This window comes from Aptenodytes patagonicus, chromosome 1 (genome assembly GCF_965638725.1).
Source record: "Aptenodytes patagonicus chromosome 1, bAptPat1.pri.cur, whole genome shotgun sequence".
In the NCBI taxonomy this organism is placed as follows: domain Eukaryota; kingdom Metazoa; phylum Chordata; class Aves; order Sphenisciformes; family Spheniscidae; genus Aptenodytes; species Aptenodytes patagonicus.
The window spans coordinates 203,670,331-203,691,615 of NC_134949.1; the positions used below are offsets into that span (position 1 = coordinate 203,670,331).

The 21,285-nt window shown below is 44.7% G+C and overlaps 1 protein-coding gene across 3 annotated transcripts in view; it reads right to left on the reverse strand.

The window, feature by feature from the left end:
- The window catches only part of MTUS2 (microtubule associated scaffold protein 2), a 331,425-nt gene that overhangs the window by 48,692 nt on the left and 261,448 nt on the right, over positions 1-21,285 (reverse strand). For all 3 annotated transcript variants that reach the window (XM_076364310.1, XM_076364311.1, XM_076364312.1), the window contains 2 exons: positions 20,096-20,194; positions 14,725-14,933 (listed from right to left, as the gene is read on the reverse strand). In XM_076364310.1, coding sequence (XP_076220425.1) covers positions 14,725-14,933; positions 20,096-20,194 — 308 coding nt within the window. The remainder of the gene's footprint in view (positions 1-14,724; positions 14,934-20,095; positions 20,195-21,285) is intronic.

The window sequence follows — 21,285 nt, forward strand, 5'->3', positions numbered from 1 at the left end:
AACCCTGAAACCTTTTTCTTTTGCAACATGGATCCCACTAGAAATGCAGAGAGTCATGGACAACATCCAGTCCCTCCTGAACATTTTCCTCCTACTTTCCAGGACAGAATAACTCTGTGGGCACTTACACCTATGAAGCACCTCTTTCCCTAGCATGCAAGTGACCTGTGGGTTGTCATTGCTGCAGCATGCTCAGAGTGCCTCTCCAGAGGGCTGGGGGGCTTTGCCTCCTGCCTGAAGTCCTGCCTTGGTGCTTATCTCCTGCCTGGAGTTAAATGTGGGGCAGCTTAAAGCAGGCAGCTCAACATTACACGAAGATTTTTCAAGAAGGTCCAAAAGCCATGTCCAGAAATGCAGCCAACTTCAGCTGCTGAAGGGATCACTACTTACTTAATGGTCTTGTGGTCAGACCAATCCTCCAAGCTAAGGCTCGGCCTGAGCAAGGTGACTATGCCAGGTACAGGAAGAATGTCCCATGTGCCAGGTGATGCAGTACTCCAGATTAAGGGAAAAAATAGTTTTCTCTGCTCTTGGGGAAGCTGAGTTCCTGCACAGAACAGAACAGTCATAGGACCAAGAGAGACCTCCTGCAGCGTGCAGCCAAGCACCTGGGGCACCAAACGTCAGATGTATAAAGGCATCTCAAGCACAGCCCCAGAAAAAGGCCAAGTTCAGGCACCTCTCTGCTAAGTGGTGGTGAACCCCAGCGCTCCCCAGCCAGCACACCAGAGGTGCCAGGGCTCCTTGTACGACCCGTGGGCAGATACCCCCCATATGTCCCCCGAGGGGAAGCATCCCTCTGGGTCTGTCCATTGACTGTAGACCAAATATGGGTACTCTGTGAGAGGCCAGACCCCCTTCACCTTACACCTACACTGCGCCCGTGGCTGCTGGACTGGGCCCCGCACTGAGCCCCTTGCTCTGACTGGCACAGGAGGCCCATCGCAGAGCAGAGGAGAGCCCTCCAGTTTGCTTTCTAACACCTATTCACCTCTAGCTCAAAGGTAAGAAACACTTCATTAAGGACTAAGTTTTGCTCACATCACATTCAGTCTACTACTCTCTCTATATTTGTCTATAAAGGTATCTTAGCTTTCCTTTACAACACTACATGATTGTCTCCTGTTAGCTTAATGGACAAGATGTTGATGTTTATATTTGTGATAAATGTACACAATTTCAGTTTTACTTCAGCCTCCTTATTTTAGCAGTAGTAGTCAATATATACAATTACACAACATGCTCCTTTTTTATGTCTCTCCAAACAGAATTCTCTACACTATATATACCAAGGTCCCTTTTCTCAGTGTACTAAGCAATAAAAAAAAAGAGGAAGAAATGTAGCTTATTTTTTCCCTACAGATGAAATCATAGTGAGGTAATAAGAATAGTTGTGCAGCCTGTTTGCCTCGGAGGCAGCCATCAGCCCAGCGGTGCTGCTGAGGACACGTACTGCTGCTCATTTCTGCAGCAGCCCAGAGACACGTGCTGTACCACAGAAGACACCGCCAAGGGCAGGTGGGATGAACTTGTGTGGGATGTAAAATATTCATCACACCCGTTTGGTGTAAATGAACATGAACAGTGGGAATATCCCTGCTTGCAGAAGGGAAACTGTACTCACTGGGCTCTCTTCTACAGCTCATACAGAGCTGTGTCCACACAACCATTGCTGCCTCCGCACCTCCTGATGTATGTGGTTTTGCTTTGACTTCTTGCCTGCCCTCACTGTTGCACTTAGGCGATGCACTGGCAGGACACTGCACCGTCTGGTCCTTCTCCAGTGGTGCCTGTCACTGGGACCCCATTGGTGCTCCCAAGCCCTGCAATGCTCCAGCCCTATCCTCCATATGCTCGCTGAAAACATGTCTTCCCAGAAGATATCTGAGACAGCAGAACACACTGTAGACCTGTGCTTGCATGCAGATGTGTGTATCTGTGTGCAGGTACACAAACACGTGACTATCTTTCCATATAAATCCCCGAATAAACTAGTTATATGGTAAACTCCAAGACTCAGTCACTTTGGCTCCCCAGTTTTAATTGGGTTATTGCCTGTTTAGATGCTAAGCACTCCAGGACTGGAACATCATCTTTATACCATCTGCAAAATGCCTAGCACTCTGTTGGGATAACTGTGGAATAATAAAAATGTTAATGTCCTAAATTCTAATGAGATTGTTATATAGAGGTCAAATATTAACTAAAAGGAATACATTAAGTCAGCCAAGCGCTTTCTGTTTTTAACACACCCAATTCAATCCAGACAACATCTTTTTGTTCCTTGTTCGGTGTAATTCAATTAAATGCAACAAGCTAATGTTACTTAAACAGATTTTATTGCATTGGCAAATAAGAAGATAAAAATTGATTTTTCAAGTAAGACTAGCCTTTATGATTTGTGATGGCTAAAACCAAATCAAGGCAATTATACATCGAGCCTGCTATTCCTGCAATTAAAAAGCTGGCACGTAGTTGGTTTGACGGACATTTAGCATTGCCAGACCTTTGTTATGGATAATAAATCATTCCTCTTACTAGGCTGCAGAAGCAGTAAGATCCCTTAAACAAACTTAATTTCTATTGCACTGATCATTATTGCCATTATTATTATGAAGCCTATAGATGTCATTATTGGACATGTCTATATTAATGGAGCCATGCCACTTTGCCCTGGGGGTAATGTAAAACCACCAAACAAAAGTATAACTGCCAGAGGTCTAAAAATACAAGCAGGGAGAAGGTAGGGGAGGCCATGGGTGTATATCTCAGGGCAGGAGAGACGCTGGGATGCTACAACGGGCATCTCCACGTGAGGCTGCAGCAACAGACTGAGCTATCAGGTGATGCCTGAGGTTGGCTACATGGGCGTGAGGGACATGGATCTGCCAAAGAGACAGGTTACTGGAAATTGACCGCCAGCATGTAAATATGTGTCAAGTAACTCGGTGGTCACTGCTTCTTCTGTGTGGGTAACTTGGTATTTGCCCCCCTGCTAGGTTGATTGTGACCTCCCTTAGACTTTTGTTCAAAAATTTGGTCTTGAAATTACTTCTGAAGATTATCTGTGAATTGGGGCATGGCCTCCCATTTTACAGCAACTTTATAGACTGACATTTGGTCTCATCATACACTGAAATGAAAGTGAAATCTTCTGAATATGTGTATAAAACAAGACTTGTATTGAAAGGTTTGTCTCTGAAGGGAGGCTCAGCTTTTTGACTCCCAAAGAGAGGATGGGATCCCTCCTACCCATGCAGGCCAGGGCTCAGCCACCCTGCTGCTAACGAGAGTTACAGATTCCTTATTTGCTCCCTCTTAGTGAAAACTTTGTCCAGCCTCACAAAATTCCCTGAAAGGTATCTATAAAATTTCATTTGTTAAATATTTCTATTCTCTCATGGAAGCAGAAAAAAATTTCAATTTCTGGTGTGATTAACTCTTTCATATATGAACCTTGCACCTATTGATCTACAATGAATTGCAAAGTCTTTGTTCCATTACATTCTTACTAGAAATCTTGGTAGAGTATCTGTGGAGAGCAACCAACAAACCAATCAAAGAAAAAAAAAACCAGAAACCCGATTGATCTGGGGAAATTGCCTTTGCAGTATGTGTCCAGCAGTAGCTGCTGTACTGCACTGCTTAACATGTCTGTGGGCCCTGTATGAATCCTGTAGCTACCCTGCTGGTGTTGGAGCTGCCTGATACCAAGCACTTTGCGAGGAAGGTGCAGACTTCTCAACCCTTCAACTGTCCAGAAAAGGTAATTTAGAAACATCTAATATTACAGTTCCTGTTCAGGCAATTTTGAAAATGAAAATCATTAATTCAGAGACAAGAAAGTTATTAATTCAGAGAAAAGCATGCCTACTTCCCAGTCAGTTCACAATCATTTCCATTTATCTGGTGAATAGAGTCTGATGTTATAAATGGGTTTAAAGCACTTAATAGCTCCACAGCTACCCCGCCACAGGTCTAACCACTGCACATGCACAGCAGCCACACAGGGTCTATGAAAGCACCATTGCAGACTGCCTGTACCAAGAACATACATTCACATGTTTAGAGCAAATGCTGCTGATACATTTCTGGCACAAAGTACTGATCCAAGAGTGTCAAAGTCTCTGGATGCTGGAATCGTTAGTCACTATTGGGTTTTTTTCTGATGAAACAAAGTTCCGTGGAAAAATGCAGGCACCCTGAGTCTAAAATATATTCTTTGGAACATTTTGGTATTGACAGATTGAAGCTATGGCTCTAATAAACTCTGCCCAGATCCCTACTGGATTGTCTTGGATGGACAACATGATGCGTTCAGGGTTTTTCCCTGAAACATAACCCCAGTAAGCACAAGTACCCCTGCACAACTGATGGGGCCAGAACTGGGTGGCTGTGGTGCTATGGCCAAGCAGGACAGAGATCCTCACATTGTCCTCAGGCCTGGAGAAAACAGATAATAGAGCTCCCAAGCTCCCTGTTGTGGAAATGAAGGCCAAACCTAAGAAGAGCCTGAAAAATGAACAGTTACTGTGACTCAGCTACTCACCTGAGAATGGCATGACCATTGTTTCTTGCAAAGAACAGGATCCTTAACTAAAAACAGAACCTCCAGTTTAAAGTGGAAAAGAAATTATGAATCTTAGAAAATGAAATTTTGGCTAACTGTGAAAGAGGAATTAAAAATTCATGGGATTTAGAAGAGAGACACATTTCCACTGACTCCTTTGCTGAACTTAAAGAACGCATGAAAACATTGCGATTTGGGTTTTGCACTGTCCCCTGCATGAGTGAAGGCTGCAATACCACTGGAGCCTATTACTTATCACTGCTTTTCACACAGCTCCTAATGCGTTGCCAAATCCCTCAAGCCAACCACCCCGCTTGGAGGCTGCCATCATCACAAGAGCCACTCCTGACCCTTAGTCTGCTTTTTTCCTCTGAATGCAGTATAAAATCAAGACTTCAAAGTCAGTTGCTTACATGGAGATCAATAATATAAGCAAAAGGAGACAATAAATTCACCTTTACCTGATGCTTGGCACACAGCCTAAATATATTTCTCTTTGAGGACAACATGTAAACAAAGAGATCTTTAATTTTTAATGGACATCTAAAACTTCTTCAGGAGGAGCATTAGAATGCCTGGGGCTATTTTTTTTAATCTTGAAATTTGAAATATTTATGTGTATCCATCTATCCATCATATTTGAGAAGTCGTGGCAGTCCGATGAAGTTCCCACTGACTGGAAAAGGGGAAACATAACCCCCATTTTTAAAAAGGGAAAAAAGAAAGACCTGGGGAACTACAGGCCAGTCAGTCTCACATCTGTGCCTGGGAAGATCATGGAACAGATCCTCCTAGAAGCTATGCTAAGGCACATGGAGGACAGGGAGGGGATTCGAGACAGCCAGCATGGCTTCACCAAGGGCAAGTCCTGCCTGACCAACCTAGTGGCCTTCTATGATGGAGTGACTACATCAGTCGACATGGGAAGGGCTACAGATGTCATCTATCTGGACCTCTGTAAGGCCTTTGACATGGTTCCCCCCAACATCCTTCTCTCTAAACTGGAGAGGTATGGATTTGATGGGTGGACTGTCCGGTGGGTGAGGAATTGGTTAGATGGTCGCATCCAGAGGGTAGTGGTCAACGGCTCAATGTCCAGATGGAGACTGGTGACGAGTGGCGTCCCTCAGGGGTCCGTACTGGGACCGGTACCATTTAATATCTTCATCAATGACATAGACAGTGGGATCGAGTGCACCCTCAGCAAGTTTGCAGATGACACCAAGCTGAGTGGTGTGGTCAACACACCAGATGGACGGGATGCTATCCAGAGGGACCTGGACAAGCTCGAGAAGTGGGCCCGTGTGAACCTCATGAGGTTCAACAAGGCCAAGTGCAAGGTCCTGCACCTGGGTTGGGGCAACCCCCGGTATCAATACAGGCTGGGGGATGAAGGGATTGAGGGCAGCCCTGCCGAGAAGGACTTGGGGGTACTGGGGGATGAAAAGCTCAACATGACCCGGCAATGTGCACTCGCAGCCCAGAAGGCCAATTGTATCCTGGGCTGCATCAAAAGAAGCGTGGCCAGCAGGTCGAGGGAGGGGATTCTGCCCCTCTACTCTGCTCTGGTGAGACCCCACCTGGAGTGCTGCGTCCAGCTCTGGAGCCCTCAGCATAAGAAAGACACGGACCTGTTGGAGCGGGTCCAGAAGAGGGCCACAAAAATGATCAGGGGGATGGAACCCCTCTCCTATGAAGAAAGGCTGAGAGAGTTGGGGTTGTTCAGCCTAGAGAAGAGAAGGCTTCGGGGAGACCTTCTTGCAGCCTATCAGTACTTAAAGGGGGCTTATAAAAAAGATGGCAGCAGACTTTTTAGCAGGGCCTGTTGCAACAGGACAAGGGGGAATGGCTTTAAACTAAAGGGGGGTAGATTTAGACTAGATATAAGGAAGAAATTCTTTACGATGAGGGTGGTGAAACGCTGGCACAGGTTGCCCAGAGAGGTGGTGGATGCCCCATCCCTGGCAACATTCAAGGTCAGGTTGGACGGGGCTCTGAGCAACCTGATAGTTGAAGATGTTCCTGCCCACGGCAGGGGGGTTGGACTAGATGACCTTTACAGGTCCCTTCCAACCCAAACTATTCTATGATTCTATGTAACTAACAAAATTCTTCTCCAACCAAGGTATACAAACATACTCTAATTGGGGGATTGTTTCAGAACAAGGCCATGTAACTACCCCAGCGCCTCCCAGGGAAGCATGTTTTTCCACCCCCCAAAACAAAAATTTGCACTATTTGTCACAGCAGTGGCTGTGAGAAAGGCACTGAGGACACGGGGAGAAGCCAAGAGGTTCCCTGCACTTTCTTCCTTCTGTCTTGCAGGGACTGAAGCAGAGCAGGCCACGCTGTCTGGGAGTAGTGTAGGGTATCTATCTGCAGAAGTCTAACATTTGCTGCCAGTTTGGCTGCAAAGCTGGTGAGAGACCCTTCTGTCTGTCTCCAGCTGAGGCTGCCCCAGGACACTTGTATTCACTAGCAAAAAGCTCTACATAGTGATGTGATAGCAGCATTTTGTGTCTTACCTACATGGACCCTTTTGAGTATAAGGTGCCTGAGGATAGTGCTGTGCATTGGATGGTATTGTGACCATCCAGAGTAAAGCACTGAAGGTGCACCCAGGTGCAGAAATCAAAAGCAGTGACATGTCTCTAGTGCTGCCTAGCATGAGTTACTGCTCCAAAAGCAGAGACAGAGAGGTCAGGCAGGACCACTGGGCAACTTTCCTCCCTGTCTCAGCACCACTTTGCCAGTGGCTCTGTGGAACAGCCCCATTTCAGCTGCGGCTTGGCGCATGCTGCCTGTGCTGCCCACAGGTTCCTGCTCACCTGCCTCCCTGTCCCCCCCTGCCTGTTAGTGGTTATTAGTCAGTGGGTTATTTCCATCAGGATTAGTCAGGCATTACCATGAACCCATCTCCAAAGTGCTGGCAGCGGTGTGCCACAGCCAGCCATGCCAGGCAAAGCCAGGCAGCGCCTGCTCCACCGGCACAAACGGGTCCAGACAGGGCTTGTCCTCTGACACTGCAAAGGAAACAAAAGCTACGGGGAGAGAATAAAAACCTCTACCGACATCTCACAAGTGGAGTCCCCCAAGCACTCCTTTTTATTCCTTTTCCACTGTGCAGTCCCCAGTGGCCAATTGCTGGGTGAAGATAATTAACCCTTGATTAACACCAGTTTTATATATATATGTGTGTGTATGCATATATATGTATTTTTTTCACTTGTTCTACTTTTAACTCCTACTCAACTGAAAACATGCACAATTAGCATGTTTGAGGTATCTCCTCTTGACACAAAAGGAAGAAGCAGCCTTTTTACTAGGCAGTTGGTTCTTCACCTACCATTTTCCCAGCTATGCTCCCACCTGAATTTGCTCAAACATCAGCCTTTCGCATTTCCTCTTAATACTCTTCTGCAGTGTCTTTGTGTCTGCTCTGCAGCCTCAGGATTTCAGGCAGGGTGAGGAGTTTGCTACTGCTCCCTTCCTGCCCCTCCAAATGCCATCGCTCCTGCTGCTCACTGCCTGCTTCCCTGGGGGTGAGTTACTCGCTCCCACTCCTCGCCCTGCAGGACAGGGTCTGAGAAAACCATCGTATTAGTGATAGGGTCAGCCCAGCAAGTTTTATGGCTTTCCTGGTTCTTCTCTCCTCCTGAGCCATATGGCTGTAGGGCACAAGCCTGGAGCAGCGAGACCCAGCCACACCCGGGAGAAGGGGGTGCACCTCAGAGGCAGAGGTTGACTAATTGCCCCATTGCAGTGAGGAAGGAGCTTGTGCAAGTGAGTCCACATCACAGAGGAAATCCTGCTGTGGGACCTGCGCTATCCAGGAGCACACAGCTAAAATGTGCAGAGTGGAAGACTGTACCGCCCGCCCCCACTCCCACCTCACACGCTGCCCACACCGGAAGCCCTCAGCGGGGCATTTCTCTCTGTTTTCTCGCAATACCCAGTATCCCCCATCGTCATCGCCACTCCAGCCAGCTCACACCCCAATGCCCCTTTGATGGGTGTGCGACTGCATCCAAAAACCAGCAGCAGCACAGTGAAGTGGTGCAGTACCCAGACAGACCGATGTCCACTCCGTGGGGTGGATCCATCATACAGCCACAGCACGGGGTACAGCACAGCACTCCCACTTTGCCCAGTGAATAGGCATGTCAGTATTCATTTCTGAATTTGCTTATCTTCTTCATTTATTATGTAGCCCAAGGCCTTATTTATTACCCATGCTATCCTCTGCACTGACTGCAAAGTACTGATTTTCCTCACAGGCTGTTCTTTTGTCATCTCACCCCGATATCAGAGTGCATCACAAATACTAATTTTTTTCCTCCACGGCGCCCTCATGTGATGGTAGTTCCCTGGTGTCCCCATCTAACAGCTGGGCACTGAGGCACAGGGAGATTAAAAACATCCCTTAGATCCTGTGCTAGGTGAGAGGTGGGTTTTGCTGGCAGACCTGAAGGGCACAGTGTGGTGAGTGTCGGCTCTGCAGTCACAGCAGTAGAGCGCTGATCACTGAGAGGTGTTGCGTGAGCAGAAAATGAGGGACACACTCTGGCACAGAGGTGGAAAGCTTGGATGAAATGATCTTCACATAGGCCCTGCGTAGCGTCCTCTGGTGACATCCAGTTACCCAGAGGATGAGGAGGGGAAAGATATTCAGCTACTTTAAGGTTTCTGTTCCTACAGCACCTTACCTTTTCACTGCCTGTCTTTTAGCATCCATAGCAAATAAGTAGGGGGCCTACAGAAGGCAATTTTCTTCAGTTCACAAACCCCGATCCATTCCTTGGGCAGATCGACCACATGTGAGTGTCCTGCGGGTCCCATAGCAGCTGCATTATAGAGCCTTCATCGTAACGCTTGCAAGTAAAGGAGCACCTCTCGATTCTTACTACTCTGTTTTACCATGACTAGTAGCCCCCAATACCAAATCTTGTGCATTTCTATTTTAAAAGCAGTTTAGAAAGCCCTAAATGATGACAAAGCTTCTTTCTATTTTTCTCCTCCCAAGTAAAGAGTTTTGTTTGTCTTGCAATAAAGTGTTTTTGATTCATATCCCTAAACTGTCAGGTTTTGATGAGTCCAAACCGGATTTTTTTCCAGGATACAGAATGAAAAGATTGAGTTGTTCTGACTGCTCTGGTCTCCAGCAGGAGCAAAGAAAAGACTGAACTTGCTCAATACAGGAAATCTAGCCAAGCTGTAATAATGATGAGGGAGGAGTGGCACTTTTCTAAGGACTATTCTTGGGCCATATTCTAACATATTTTGCAAATGTTGGGAAAGTAGTACCTCTGAAAGCCAGAACATCAGTCTTTCTGATGAGTGCTGGCTTCTTACCACTGTGCCACCACCAGGCACAAACAATAGATACATTTGTCCTAAATTCATTCTCAGAGACAGTTGCGAAAATAAACCATTTTCAGCTCAGCCTGAGATAAGCACTTGAAATGTTAGCCCAAATTACTGTTTTGAAGGCTAAGGTGGGAAGTGCCAAGCAACTTATAACTAGTGCAACTGATTTTGCCTCTAACACAAGAGGTCATTAGCATTTGGACAAGGTAGTTACATGACACTGCGTGGCGTATTGTTCATTCACAGGACAGAAATATTACTCTGCAAAATACACACAAGCACACACATATCTCAGTTATTTGAATGGGGGAAAAGGTTTTTCCTTGCCCATCCTTGATTTTGCAGGACGCTGCTACGAGCGTTTACTTGTCTGGAAGATGTGTATTGTATTGTGTATTGTATACCCACCCAAAAGTAACCCATGCTCAGGGGGTTACAACTCAGGTATGGAGACAAACACACACACGGGTTACTGGTAACACGTCTTCCCAACATTGGTAGACACAAAGCGCTGGGATACCATCAAGTACTGCAGCGCCATCCCAACTGTTGTTCAGGGCATCTGTGTGGTTCACCCATTCCCAGTTGATCCGATTGTGCCTATGTGCTGGCACCTGTCCTGAGCAGTTTCCCCGCCCCGTGATGAAGACCGCAGCACGAGGCCGTGCTGCAGGTCTGGAAACCCCTCCATGCCCATGCAGAGTACGTGACAGACTACACCAGCATAACCCTTTCCATAACCTGCTCCCACCCTTGGGGTCCGCAGCCCAGAAAGGATCCCTTCCTCTCACATGCACTGTAGTAGATCTGGAGTCCTAATCTGAAATTTCAGAGGCAGAACTTGCTAACCAGATTCCGCTTTTCAGCTGTTAGAACATACTGTACTGGCAGAAAGGCATTAGCCCAGTTTCCAGGGCCTCAGCGTGGTTTGGCCACAACAGTCCTCAGCAGAAACATGTCTGCTCTGAGTGTACTAGAGATACGAAAGTGGATTTTTTTTCTCCCTGTTTATGTCCAGGATGATTTACCCTCCAGAATTTGTCACTTTGGGCTACTCTCCTTTAGATGGCACTGTTACCACTTCCAGGAGGGACTGCTGCTGGCCGCTTTGCTGAACAGGGCTGAAACTGGGCCAGGACTGTCATTATTACTGGGCTAACAAGCCAGACCAGGTCAGGAATGACCCAGGTCAGGGCGAGCCGTTCATGGTATTTGCTCTAAAAAGTCTTCATGCTATCATCTTCACGGTATCACTCCAACTTCCACCAGTCAGTTGTTCACGTTGGAGTATCCCTCACAGCACAAAGGTTGTATTGACATGATGAACATCCAACATTAAGGACAAACTCAATCTGCTCCTCTTCAGAATAAGTTTGAAGTGGTTCCCAAAGTCAACAGGAGTCATGTGTGCATATCTGAGGGCCTTAACTAATTAACGTGCTAATTAAATAATAATTAGAAGCCATGCTGTCCACAGGCACTGCAATCATTACTTTTCATAACTAGCTAAATGCTTATGTCAGAACCACTGCTTTAATTTTTTCTGTCCACTGCCTCAGCCATCACCCGCTTCTATTGCCTAGGCTTTTTCCCAAGACAGCAAATTGGTTTAGCTGTCATTTAATGGGTCTGTATTAAGCACAGCTACATGTTATGCACTCCTTGATACCTATTCAATGAATCTTGCCTGCTAAGAGCATTTTCAGCTGAGAGAGAGAGATGATTCCAGGATACCATTCAGCAGTGGTCTGGAACAGCCAGAAAACAAATCCAACAAAACCCAGAGAAAATGGGTTAGCAATGCAGCAACCTTAAGGCTGCTATAGCAAGTGCTTAAAATTGGAAAGCACTCAAAGAAACTGCCGGTGTGGGCCAACACTCCTTACTACATATTGACACTCTCTTTCTTCAGCTAAACATGTCTGTTGGACCACTTGCATTGGTGCTTTCCCCAACTTTGGAGAGAGAACAGAAACAGTGTGAGCAAGATGAGAGCCACGGCCATGGGGAGACTCCTACTGGTGTGCAAAACACTGGTCCTTGGGTTACTTTTAAGACTCAGTCCAGTCCTCGCTGCCTGGGAGCACATTTTCCAACAGATTTCAGCTCCAATTCAGAGAAAAATCTATGTTTTGGACATTATTTTGGTGTGGTATAAGGAGAGAGAGAGAGACATACTAAAATTAAGCTATGGGTGACCATCAGCCCAAAGAGGCTCCCTAGCAGCAAAGTAGGATTGGGCCCTCTGCTAAGCAAAGTAGAACTGCCAGTTGAACAAATCAACCCCAAACTTCTCTGGAATAAGGCCCCACCTTGTTCCTGAATGAATATTATTCCCTTGCCAAACTGCAGTTCTACTCAGACCTCAACCATTTTGCCTGCAGGCTTCTCAGAAACAAACACACACAATTATTATTATTTTTATAATGGGAAAAGTTTCTTTTTCCATGCTGCCCTAACTCAAAGCCAGCCAATGCAATTTTGCTCAAGCTTTCAAAAAATAATGCCATCTCAGAAAATGTCTACAGATTGTATTTTCGAATGACACTCAGAAACTTGGAAGGCTGTGTCTATGTTGCAAGACAACAGACTGCCCAATTACACAATTGCTTGAGTAGTCCCGGATTATCCCACTACATGTAGGTTCTCAATTTAAGCATCCAATTTAAAAGTGCAGCAGCCTTAGGCCTCCCTGGAGGCCTCAGTTGAGACAGCAAGTACCTCAAGCAGAAATTCAGATCTTTGGTGCTGTAAATAGTCTTCTGGAAGTGCTCACCTGCCTCCATTCACTAAAAATGGAGCCTAAAGCAACCGTACTCCTAATGTAGGTACCACATCTGAGTACCTAATGGATAACTGTTGGGCTCATGCTGACTGTGCAGCTCGTCACCCAGGGAAGCCAGGGGTGTCCTTCCCTGGGAGAGGTCCATGTTACATGGCTCCCAGCAGCGAGCAGCAAGACACAAGTGTCTTGCACTGCACAGAACGGTGAAGTGCAGATATATATAGTCCAGGGTAACCAGGCAAGCCCAGAAGGGACTGACACTCAGGCTGAACACAGGTAAGCGAGTCCAGCAGTGGATCTGAAAAAAATCTACATCTAATCCTGCCCAAGCCTGAAGGCGCTTAAATTCCACAGGTATATTATTTTTTACCTCCAAGCCCTCCAGGCACTCAGAGGAGTATTACTGCAAACCCCCAGCTGGCCTGATAGTGCACAGGAGCTGGGAACAAGAGGCACAGCTATGCCCAGCTAGGACTTGGAGAGGACTCTATTAAATAAAGTCCCCTGAGGTGTTCAATTTAAGAGGCATTCTCAGGACAGATCTAACATGCACCAACAAGATGAGAGTCATCTCAAAGCTCAGCTGCAGCAGCTGTTCTCATTTAAGACATATCCAGAGGAGACGAAGGAGATATGCCCAAGCTTCCAGAATTCCTTCAGCAAATTGTGAATGAGGCATGAGGTGAAAAAATCTCTCCCCAGTGGACAACACATAGACAAAGCTGAGCAGACACTGCTCTGCCCTTTTTTGTTTCCCTCTGCTTTAATCAAGGACACTCCACAGTCGGCTCCAAACAAAAAAAAGCAAAAAAAAGCTTTACAAATGCCCATCAAGCCCAGAAATGTCAAGACTAAAGAAAAATAGATGGGGAAAATCCCCTGGGAAGATATTTAAAATATTTAGTACTTTTTAAAAATTCCCTACTTTTTTAGTTCAGTGAAGCTCCCCCCAGCAAGATCAGCTCCTGCTTCAGGAAAAGTGTGAACTACGGTATTTGTTCAAAAGGTAACCTTTCCCGCTAATATAAAAAAATAACTGAATAAAGTATTTCAGAATTTGTAAAGACTGTTTGAATCTGTGTTTTGTTTTTTGGTTTTCTTTCTCCCATTTAATGCTGAAAGTTTACTCTCGTCTCTTCCAAAAGTAGACAAACAGGCAATCAAGGATATTATCCAAACCTTGGATCCTACTGCTGGTGATTGTCTGCCTGTTTTACAAAGTAGTTGGGACACCAGCTTAACCTGGGATGGTACAAAATACATGGGCATCAGGTGAACCAGGTCTGGACCTCGGAGCCCAGCTAGATTTCCCAGATCACTAAACGGCTTTTGAAACAAGCAGTACCTACAAGCCCTTCATGGCTACTGTGGTTGTCTTTTAAATGTTACTCATTTTGTCTCAGGTTTAGTGAATAAATAAGCTTCTCTAATTATTGACAACATTTTCTTTATGTTCTCTACACCTACTGAATGTAATCTCCTAAATGCTGAGATAATATTATTCTAAGTTCTGTGGGAATTGGGACCTCTGTAACAGGGACCACTCTGCCTGATCTGTGGTGAACAGGAACAGTAGATAAGTACTGTGAGAAAGCAAATCTTTTCCTTCATCCAACACCTTTGGTTGACTAAATGCATGGATTGTTTTTGCTTTTGTTTGCAAGTATCAATATCTCAGTTACACTTTCCATTCCAGCTGTAGCGGTCAGGGACTGGGACTTCTAAGTTTCTGCATCTGCTTCACTCCTAAAAACATCCTGAAACCCCTCCGTGCTTGTGACAAATGCTTCAGTCACAACTCTTCCTCTTCCAAGTTCCTGAACTTTGATTTTCAAATACATGGCATCAAATAATAATTCCCTCCTCATAATAACTGTTGCTAAGAAATTACATGCTTTGCTCCCAAGAACAAAGTTTAGACGACTGTGGAATAAATTAGGGCAAGTGACTGGTGTAAAGGCAAAATATCTTTCCAACGGTAAGAAGTACCCATTGCACTTACCTGCCTGAAAAAGTGCTGTGTTGTTATAGCAAAGACATTGAAGCCACAGCTGGCCCTTTTAAGCTCATCTCGAATATTGCTTAATTGCTGGGACTGCTCGTCACACTTTTCCTTCAATCTCTGGACGAACTGCTTTTCAGCGTCTCGACTCTCTCCTGGTTTGGGGGAGAATCCATTCTTTGGGGTGGTTGGCCTTTGCTTGGGATGTCCTACAAAGGAGAGAAGAAAAGACCATCAGGGTCACTTACTTTATATCTATGGACATGACCTTTATGTGTTTCTAAGGCCTTTGGGACTCAGTCCTATAAAAGGAAAAAGAGTCTGTAGCATTCACACAGATCTGTAATGACTTTCAAAAAAAGCAAGAGCACAGCGAGATTTGTTTCCCTAGGGGCCAAAGCTCAAAGCTTTGTAACAGTCATCTCATCTCAGGCTCTGAGCCTGAAGGTCTGCTACAACTTGAGACAAGTTCTTGTCTTACTGAGAACTGAGGTCGTTAGAGGAAGGATTCATCTCACTTTTGTTAGACATCTACAAGAACAGAGGTCTGCATCTTGACGTGTGATGCTGAACTCTCCTGAATGGCAGTGAGAGAAACGGGCACTTCCAGGTTGAGATTCAGCTTATCCTATTGTGGATGTGGAAAACAGTTGGATGACATTTACACTCTACACACAATTTCTTTGGCCACCTGAATCCCAAGCTTGGTGACTTGACAGAGGTGCCAGATTTACTTTGCCTTTGCAGATCTCCTTTTGCCTCCAAATGGGACAATGTGGGGCTGGAGCTGTCCTTCCCTGAATGCAAACACAGCATGGGTGGCTTGCTATTGGGATATCACTATTTCTTCTTATCAACAATACTGCAGTCTACCTTGCCAGTTCCCCTTGCTCTCCCCTTTATACCACTTCTAAAGTTGCAGCACAAACCAGATATGTACAGAAATGCCACCAGGTACCACGTAATGCTGACTGGTTACACCACTGGCTCTGCATGGCTGCTCTCTCTGCACCATCGGTCACATCAGAATCACTATATGTTCTGCCTGCAGAAACAGGTCCAGACAGACTCTGGCTCCTCTGATGTGCTCCAAGTTGGCTTGAAGCAAGCCTGATCCTGTATAAAGATGTGAAACCACTAGTGTAGCTTGTCTTTAGGATATCAGCTCAAATACAGTGTCATATTCACATGAATGGCACAAGAACCGAAGCTTACTCGTGATAAACCACTTCAGGAGAGTGAGGCTTTCATCCTAAATTAAGTTCATATCCTGCTTGAGTCAACTATCCACTTCTCTGGATATACTCAGTTACGAGGATGAAGCAAGAAGGGGTAGTGTTCTGGTAGTGTCACGTTGCTCAAGCCACTGCTTGGACAATCTGTTTTGTCTTTATGTTCTTAGCTTTCTGAGAACTCTCCTCTGCAAACATTTACGGCCAGCTGGACAACAACTTTGCACAGCTTACTGATTCTTTTTGCTACCCTGACTCTTTCCTCAGCTGATGCTTTTTAGCTCATTCCTGAATACTGGCCAGGAATCTCTGGTTCTCTTCCTCAGCTCCTCCCACTAGTCTCAAGCTTTTAGCCTAGGGGCTGCAGTCAGTAAGAAAGAGGGAGAAAATAGAGTCAGGCACCTTGTTCTCATGTGTTACTAGAGATGGTGGACATTGGTCTGGATACAGATGAAAAATGAACATTTCTGTGTTAGCAGAAAGGGTTGGGTATGCAAGAATCTGAAAAAAGGATATCTTGTAGTTTTGTAGTCTTGTAATATACAGTTCCTGAAAAATAATAAAGAAAAATGTCTCCAACCAGTCCTCAGCAATGAATGTAACAGGGGACAGTATTCTACCATGGATATTACCTACCCCTTTCCTAAAAACCAGAAGAATCCTTCCACAGAGATGCATCTGATGGTATGAGTTTGAGCCAATTTGTGAAGTAGAGCATTGTTCCAGAGGTAATTCTGGCAGATGTGCTTTAGATATTTTAGATCTTTAAGACCTTGGCCTGGGTGTGCAAGTGGATCCTTAGGGCACTTTTACTAGATCAGGCAGGGAAGCAGTATGGCTTTGTTAGAGCAATACCCCAGGAGCATATTCCTACTTTTTCAGATCCCCAGCTTGTGTGGAGCATATCTTCCAACTTGCTTGACTATGTTCTGGCTCCAGGCTAAGCTTACAGGGAGCTAGCTCCAGCAGAGATTCTCTCTCATGTCTCCAAGTATCTCATGCTGCAACTGCAAAGAGCCACAAGTGCAAAACAGCCTTTGAAGCTCTTTGTGCCCATGATTTGCAAAGAGGAATACCAGGTTTCGTAACATGTCAAGACTAACTTAATGATGTTGCAAGACCTAAATAATACAATACGGGATGTTAGACAGGACTTCCTGTCATTGAGAGAGTTCCACCAGCATAGCTGTTGCCCTCTATCCGTTTTCATGTCAGTTAAAGCCTGTACACCTTTCTCTGCAGGAATGATATTTTCTTACAGATTCTTTCATTCATTTAAAGGGGCTCTTAACTGGGCAGTAAGTATTATCACAAAATAAGAAATTCATAAAAGCAACAGCCATAAATATCTGTCTTTTTAGTATAAAAATCTTGGGTTGTTTAGGCAGCGTGGTGATGTTACAACAGAAGACATAGGGAGAAGTGTAGGCGGAAGCCCTTGAAATCAGTCTAGTTTTAATTAAAACCGAAACCCATCAGGTTGTTGTGTCTTATATCTTTCTAGCTTTCCTGTTCACTGGAACATTTGAAGTGCACATCTCTATGTTGTCCTTGTCAGTATTATAAGCTGTCCTTGTAAATTAAACTGTGCTATTCTCCTCAGGGAGAATCTGAATTTCTTGGTTCATTTGGGTCTGAAAAGCAGCTTACTAAGCTTATTCTGCCATTGATGTCTCTCTTCTGTTGCTCTGCACAAAACAGGGTATATATTAATGATGCTGGCCCTGATCCTGAATGTCGTTTTTGCTGATGGTGGGACCAGGGGGGCAGACCCACTGTACGCCGAAATCACTGAACCCCTTTGATCCGCTTCAAAACTCCCAGGTCTTTTTTATCTACCTGAGTGTTTGAACTAAGGAGACATAACAAGTATATACTCATAATTAACACAGTCCATGAGGATTTAGATGGGGAATGCAATTTATTTGCCTTTTAACTGTCCAATTTCCAACATTTTGGTAAGGAAAGTGAGGAAATTACTTTAAGAGGATTGATAACAAGCAATCTGTAGAGTGACAGGTGTCAGAAACAGATGGCACCATGGCACCATCCTGCAATGGGGTGGAAGGAGAGCACCTGCATCCACGTCCACCTGCTCCTATACACAGATTTCAGGAATGGTATTGCATCAATAGATAAAATTGAGATCTGTACAAGGCTCTGCATCTCAAAACTCCCTTGCAAGTCTTCAGGAGGACTGATCCAAATTCTAAAGATTAGATTCAAGGCTAAAAAAAAATTTGTATGACAGTCAAAAACCAGCGCTGATTAAAAGGAACTGCATGTGAAGAGGCCAGTAACAGAGGGAAAACAACCTAGAAACAGCACTCAGAAATTTTAGAGCCTGTTCCATGGCAACATGTAGCTGTGGTGGAGTTACCTGGGGGACACAAGCTTTCCTATCACAAAGCGTAAATGCTGCACGAGTTTGTGATCCTGATGGAGGAAAGGCTGTGCTACTGCCCCTTAGCCCCAGCTACACCCACTCCTTATCCTGTTTAATGGCTGCTTTGATTATTTTGTGAAATCGTTAAATAGGTGAAAAGATTGTCTGTCTTCATTGCTTTGTTATTGCTGTTGTTATTTCAAATAATGCTAAAGGCTACTCTAAAAAAAACAAATGAAGATGAGGTTTATTTTCCTATTTGATCCTTACAGTGATGAACAATTTTAGGTTGCCATAATTTCAGACAACCAAGCTTAAGAAATCCTAAATCAGTCTGATGGAGAAAGGGCAGTTACTCAACCTCTCAGGAGACTGAAGAAACCTTTGAGGCCCCACGAATTGGATATGCCAAAAATTTAAGCCTTGAAAATCATTAAGTTACCTGTGGAAACGCAGGCCTCCTTAAGACAATACAAATACACAGTACAAATATGCCTATGTTTCATTTTGCTTTCTAATTCTAGTGGAAGCAAATCAGCTGTGCTGTAACATGCTGCTACAGCCACAATCAGTGCTGGTGCTTAAACTGGACTCCCACTGTTATAAACGCTGGTGAGCTGCTGGCCTGGCACTCTCCGCAACAAATTTTTCTTTGGATCTCTCTTGGTGATCTCATCAGGTGCAAAATAGCCTGAAAATTATATGATTCAGAGGACAGTGTTAAGTTCATCTTTTTACGGTAGTATCTTAGTGAGGAGAAGAATTCTGAGTCCTGTTGGTGCCTGGAAAGATTAAATTTAACCTTCCATTTTCTTGATTTTGTTGGTTAGGAAGAAGAAGAATAGGTATTGAGTTTAGTAAACATGAAAAGACTCGATACAAGTTATAGGAGCTGGAGAGTTGTTCTACATGTTTTATACTTTACCATCAAATGAAGAAACATGGGGTTCTACCCCCCATAATTATAACTCAAGTATCATATAGCTGTAGAGATATTTAAATTATTTAAGTAGAGTCTGAAAAATGAGGTAACAGAACAGAAGATAAACTGCAAGCACAATGAAATCACTGGGACCACTCATTTCAGAAGCCTTTAGATCAGCCAAAGCCCAGCCTTACAAAAGCCTTTAGGTACCTTATACCTTTGTTAATGTACACTTAGTGGACATAAATAGACATAAGTTCTCTTCATCTTAGTCAATAAATAAAGGTACTCTTTAGAAATGCTAAAACCATGTGTTTGTGCCCAATATTGAGGGGTAAGTTGACAATGCCCCAATAGCACTCTAAAGGTTATTTCTATAGATAATCCCTTTTCCAGTTATGCATAGAAATAGCCTGAGAAATTTAGCGCCTCTGTGGAACAGTAAGAGTAGATTCCGAATAATATACTATCACTCCAGGTAATTGTCTGAGGTGTCTTTTATTTCACTGTATCTATCTATTATCTTTTTATATGAGAAAATTGTAATGATAAGAAAAAATGTTCCTGTGCCCTTAAACATGTAATAGCAACAACTCTTTGTTTTCAAGGAGAGATGATTGCATGGTTATAACAAAGAAAACATAAGTCTATTCAGCTCATACATTGGTATGATAAAGTCTGCTGTACTCACAGCCAGCTTAATGAACCTTGGACACAATCAATCTTCACTTAACAATAGTAGGTCTCAGATTTTACTGTGTTAACAAGAGATGCAAAGTCGACAAGTTTAAATCTTCCGTGAAACAGTGCTTTTGGGTTCATAAATACCTGGTGAATGGAGCTTGGTGGCTGTTACCGTTGATCTCTTAGGAGATGAGACAGCTGGTCTGTTAGCATCCTGATCTTTTTGTACTTCTTTCTTCAGACCTGTTTTAGAAAAAAAAATAAAGGTAGAAAGAAACCTGTTTTATAATTCTGTTTGCAATTGTGTAGAACTATGTCACTAAGATACATACCAGAATGGCAAAATATAAGTATTTCACCAATACACATCCTGGGCTTCGCACAGAACAATGCTACACAGTACTTCTGTGTCGGATGCCAACCTGCCACTTCTGCAAGCATGACTGGCTGAGCTGACATGCACGGCACTAAAGAAGGTCAGAAGAAGGTCTTACACACTATCTTGGTTGTCCAGCCATCTGCACAGTGACAAATGCCGTTAAGGCACAAAGAGCTACGCAGGTAGCCCATCCTATCTGTTCTGAGCTCTGCGTTCCGTCTCTTTACCTTGCTGTGCATCCTCAGCCAAGGATCTTCTGGGCTGGAGGAGAAGCTAAGTAGGACTGCACAAAACTGACTTAAGTTACCTGCAGGGCCCTGCTCTATCAACTTTTTCCCCAGGTTAGGAAACTGCCTTTTCTGGTGAACAGCTTTCCCAAGAGGGTCTCACACAGGCAAGAGACAGGCTTCTGCAGAACCAGAAGCAAGCAGGATGTGTCAGGGCTGTGCTGGATGTGGCACCCACAAGAGAGTGGGTCTCTGCCTGTGCAGTAAGCCAGGCAGGGCCAGAGAAGCGCTGCACATTCAGTGCACAAACCTACAACACACTGTACCAATGCAGGACACAACAGGGCCATACCATTGCCTTGTTGTCCACAAGGCTGAACCAACACCTGGTTCGTGCTTATCTGCGATCCAGGCATGTGCCAGGCTGCGTGCCCTCCCTCATCTCCTCTCTGTGTTTGTAGCTCTCCAGATTACTCCTGACCTCTGCATTATCTTTTTTTCTGCAGCCACTAATTCTTCCCACTGACAGCATGATGCCCCAGAGCTCTTGGGTTATCATCTCCAGAAACTTTGTGCTAGCCTTTCCTCTTCCTTTAATTTTTCAGTGGGACGCAACTCAGTGTCTGTTATTATTCCTCCCACCACCGGAGCTTTCTGGTTACAGGCTCAGGATGGTCTGTCAGTTGTCCAAGCTCTGCAGTCACCAACTGCTTCTTGTACGAGGGAGA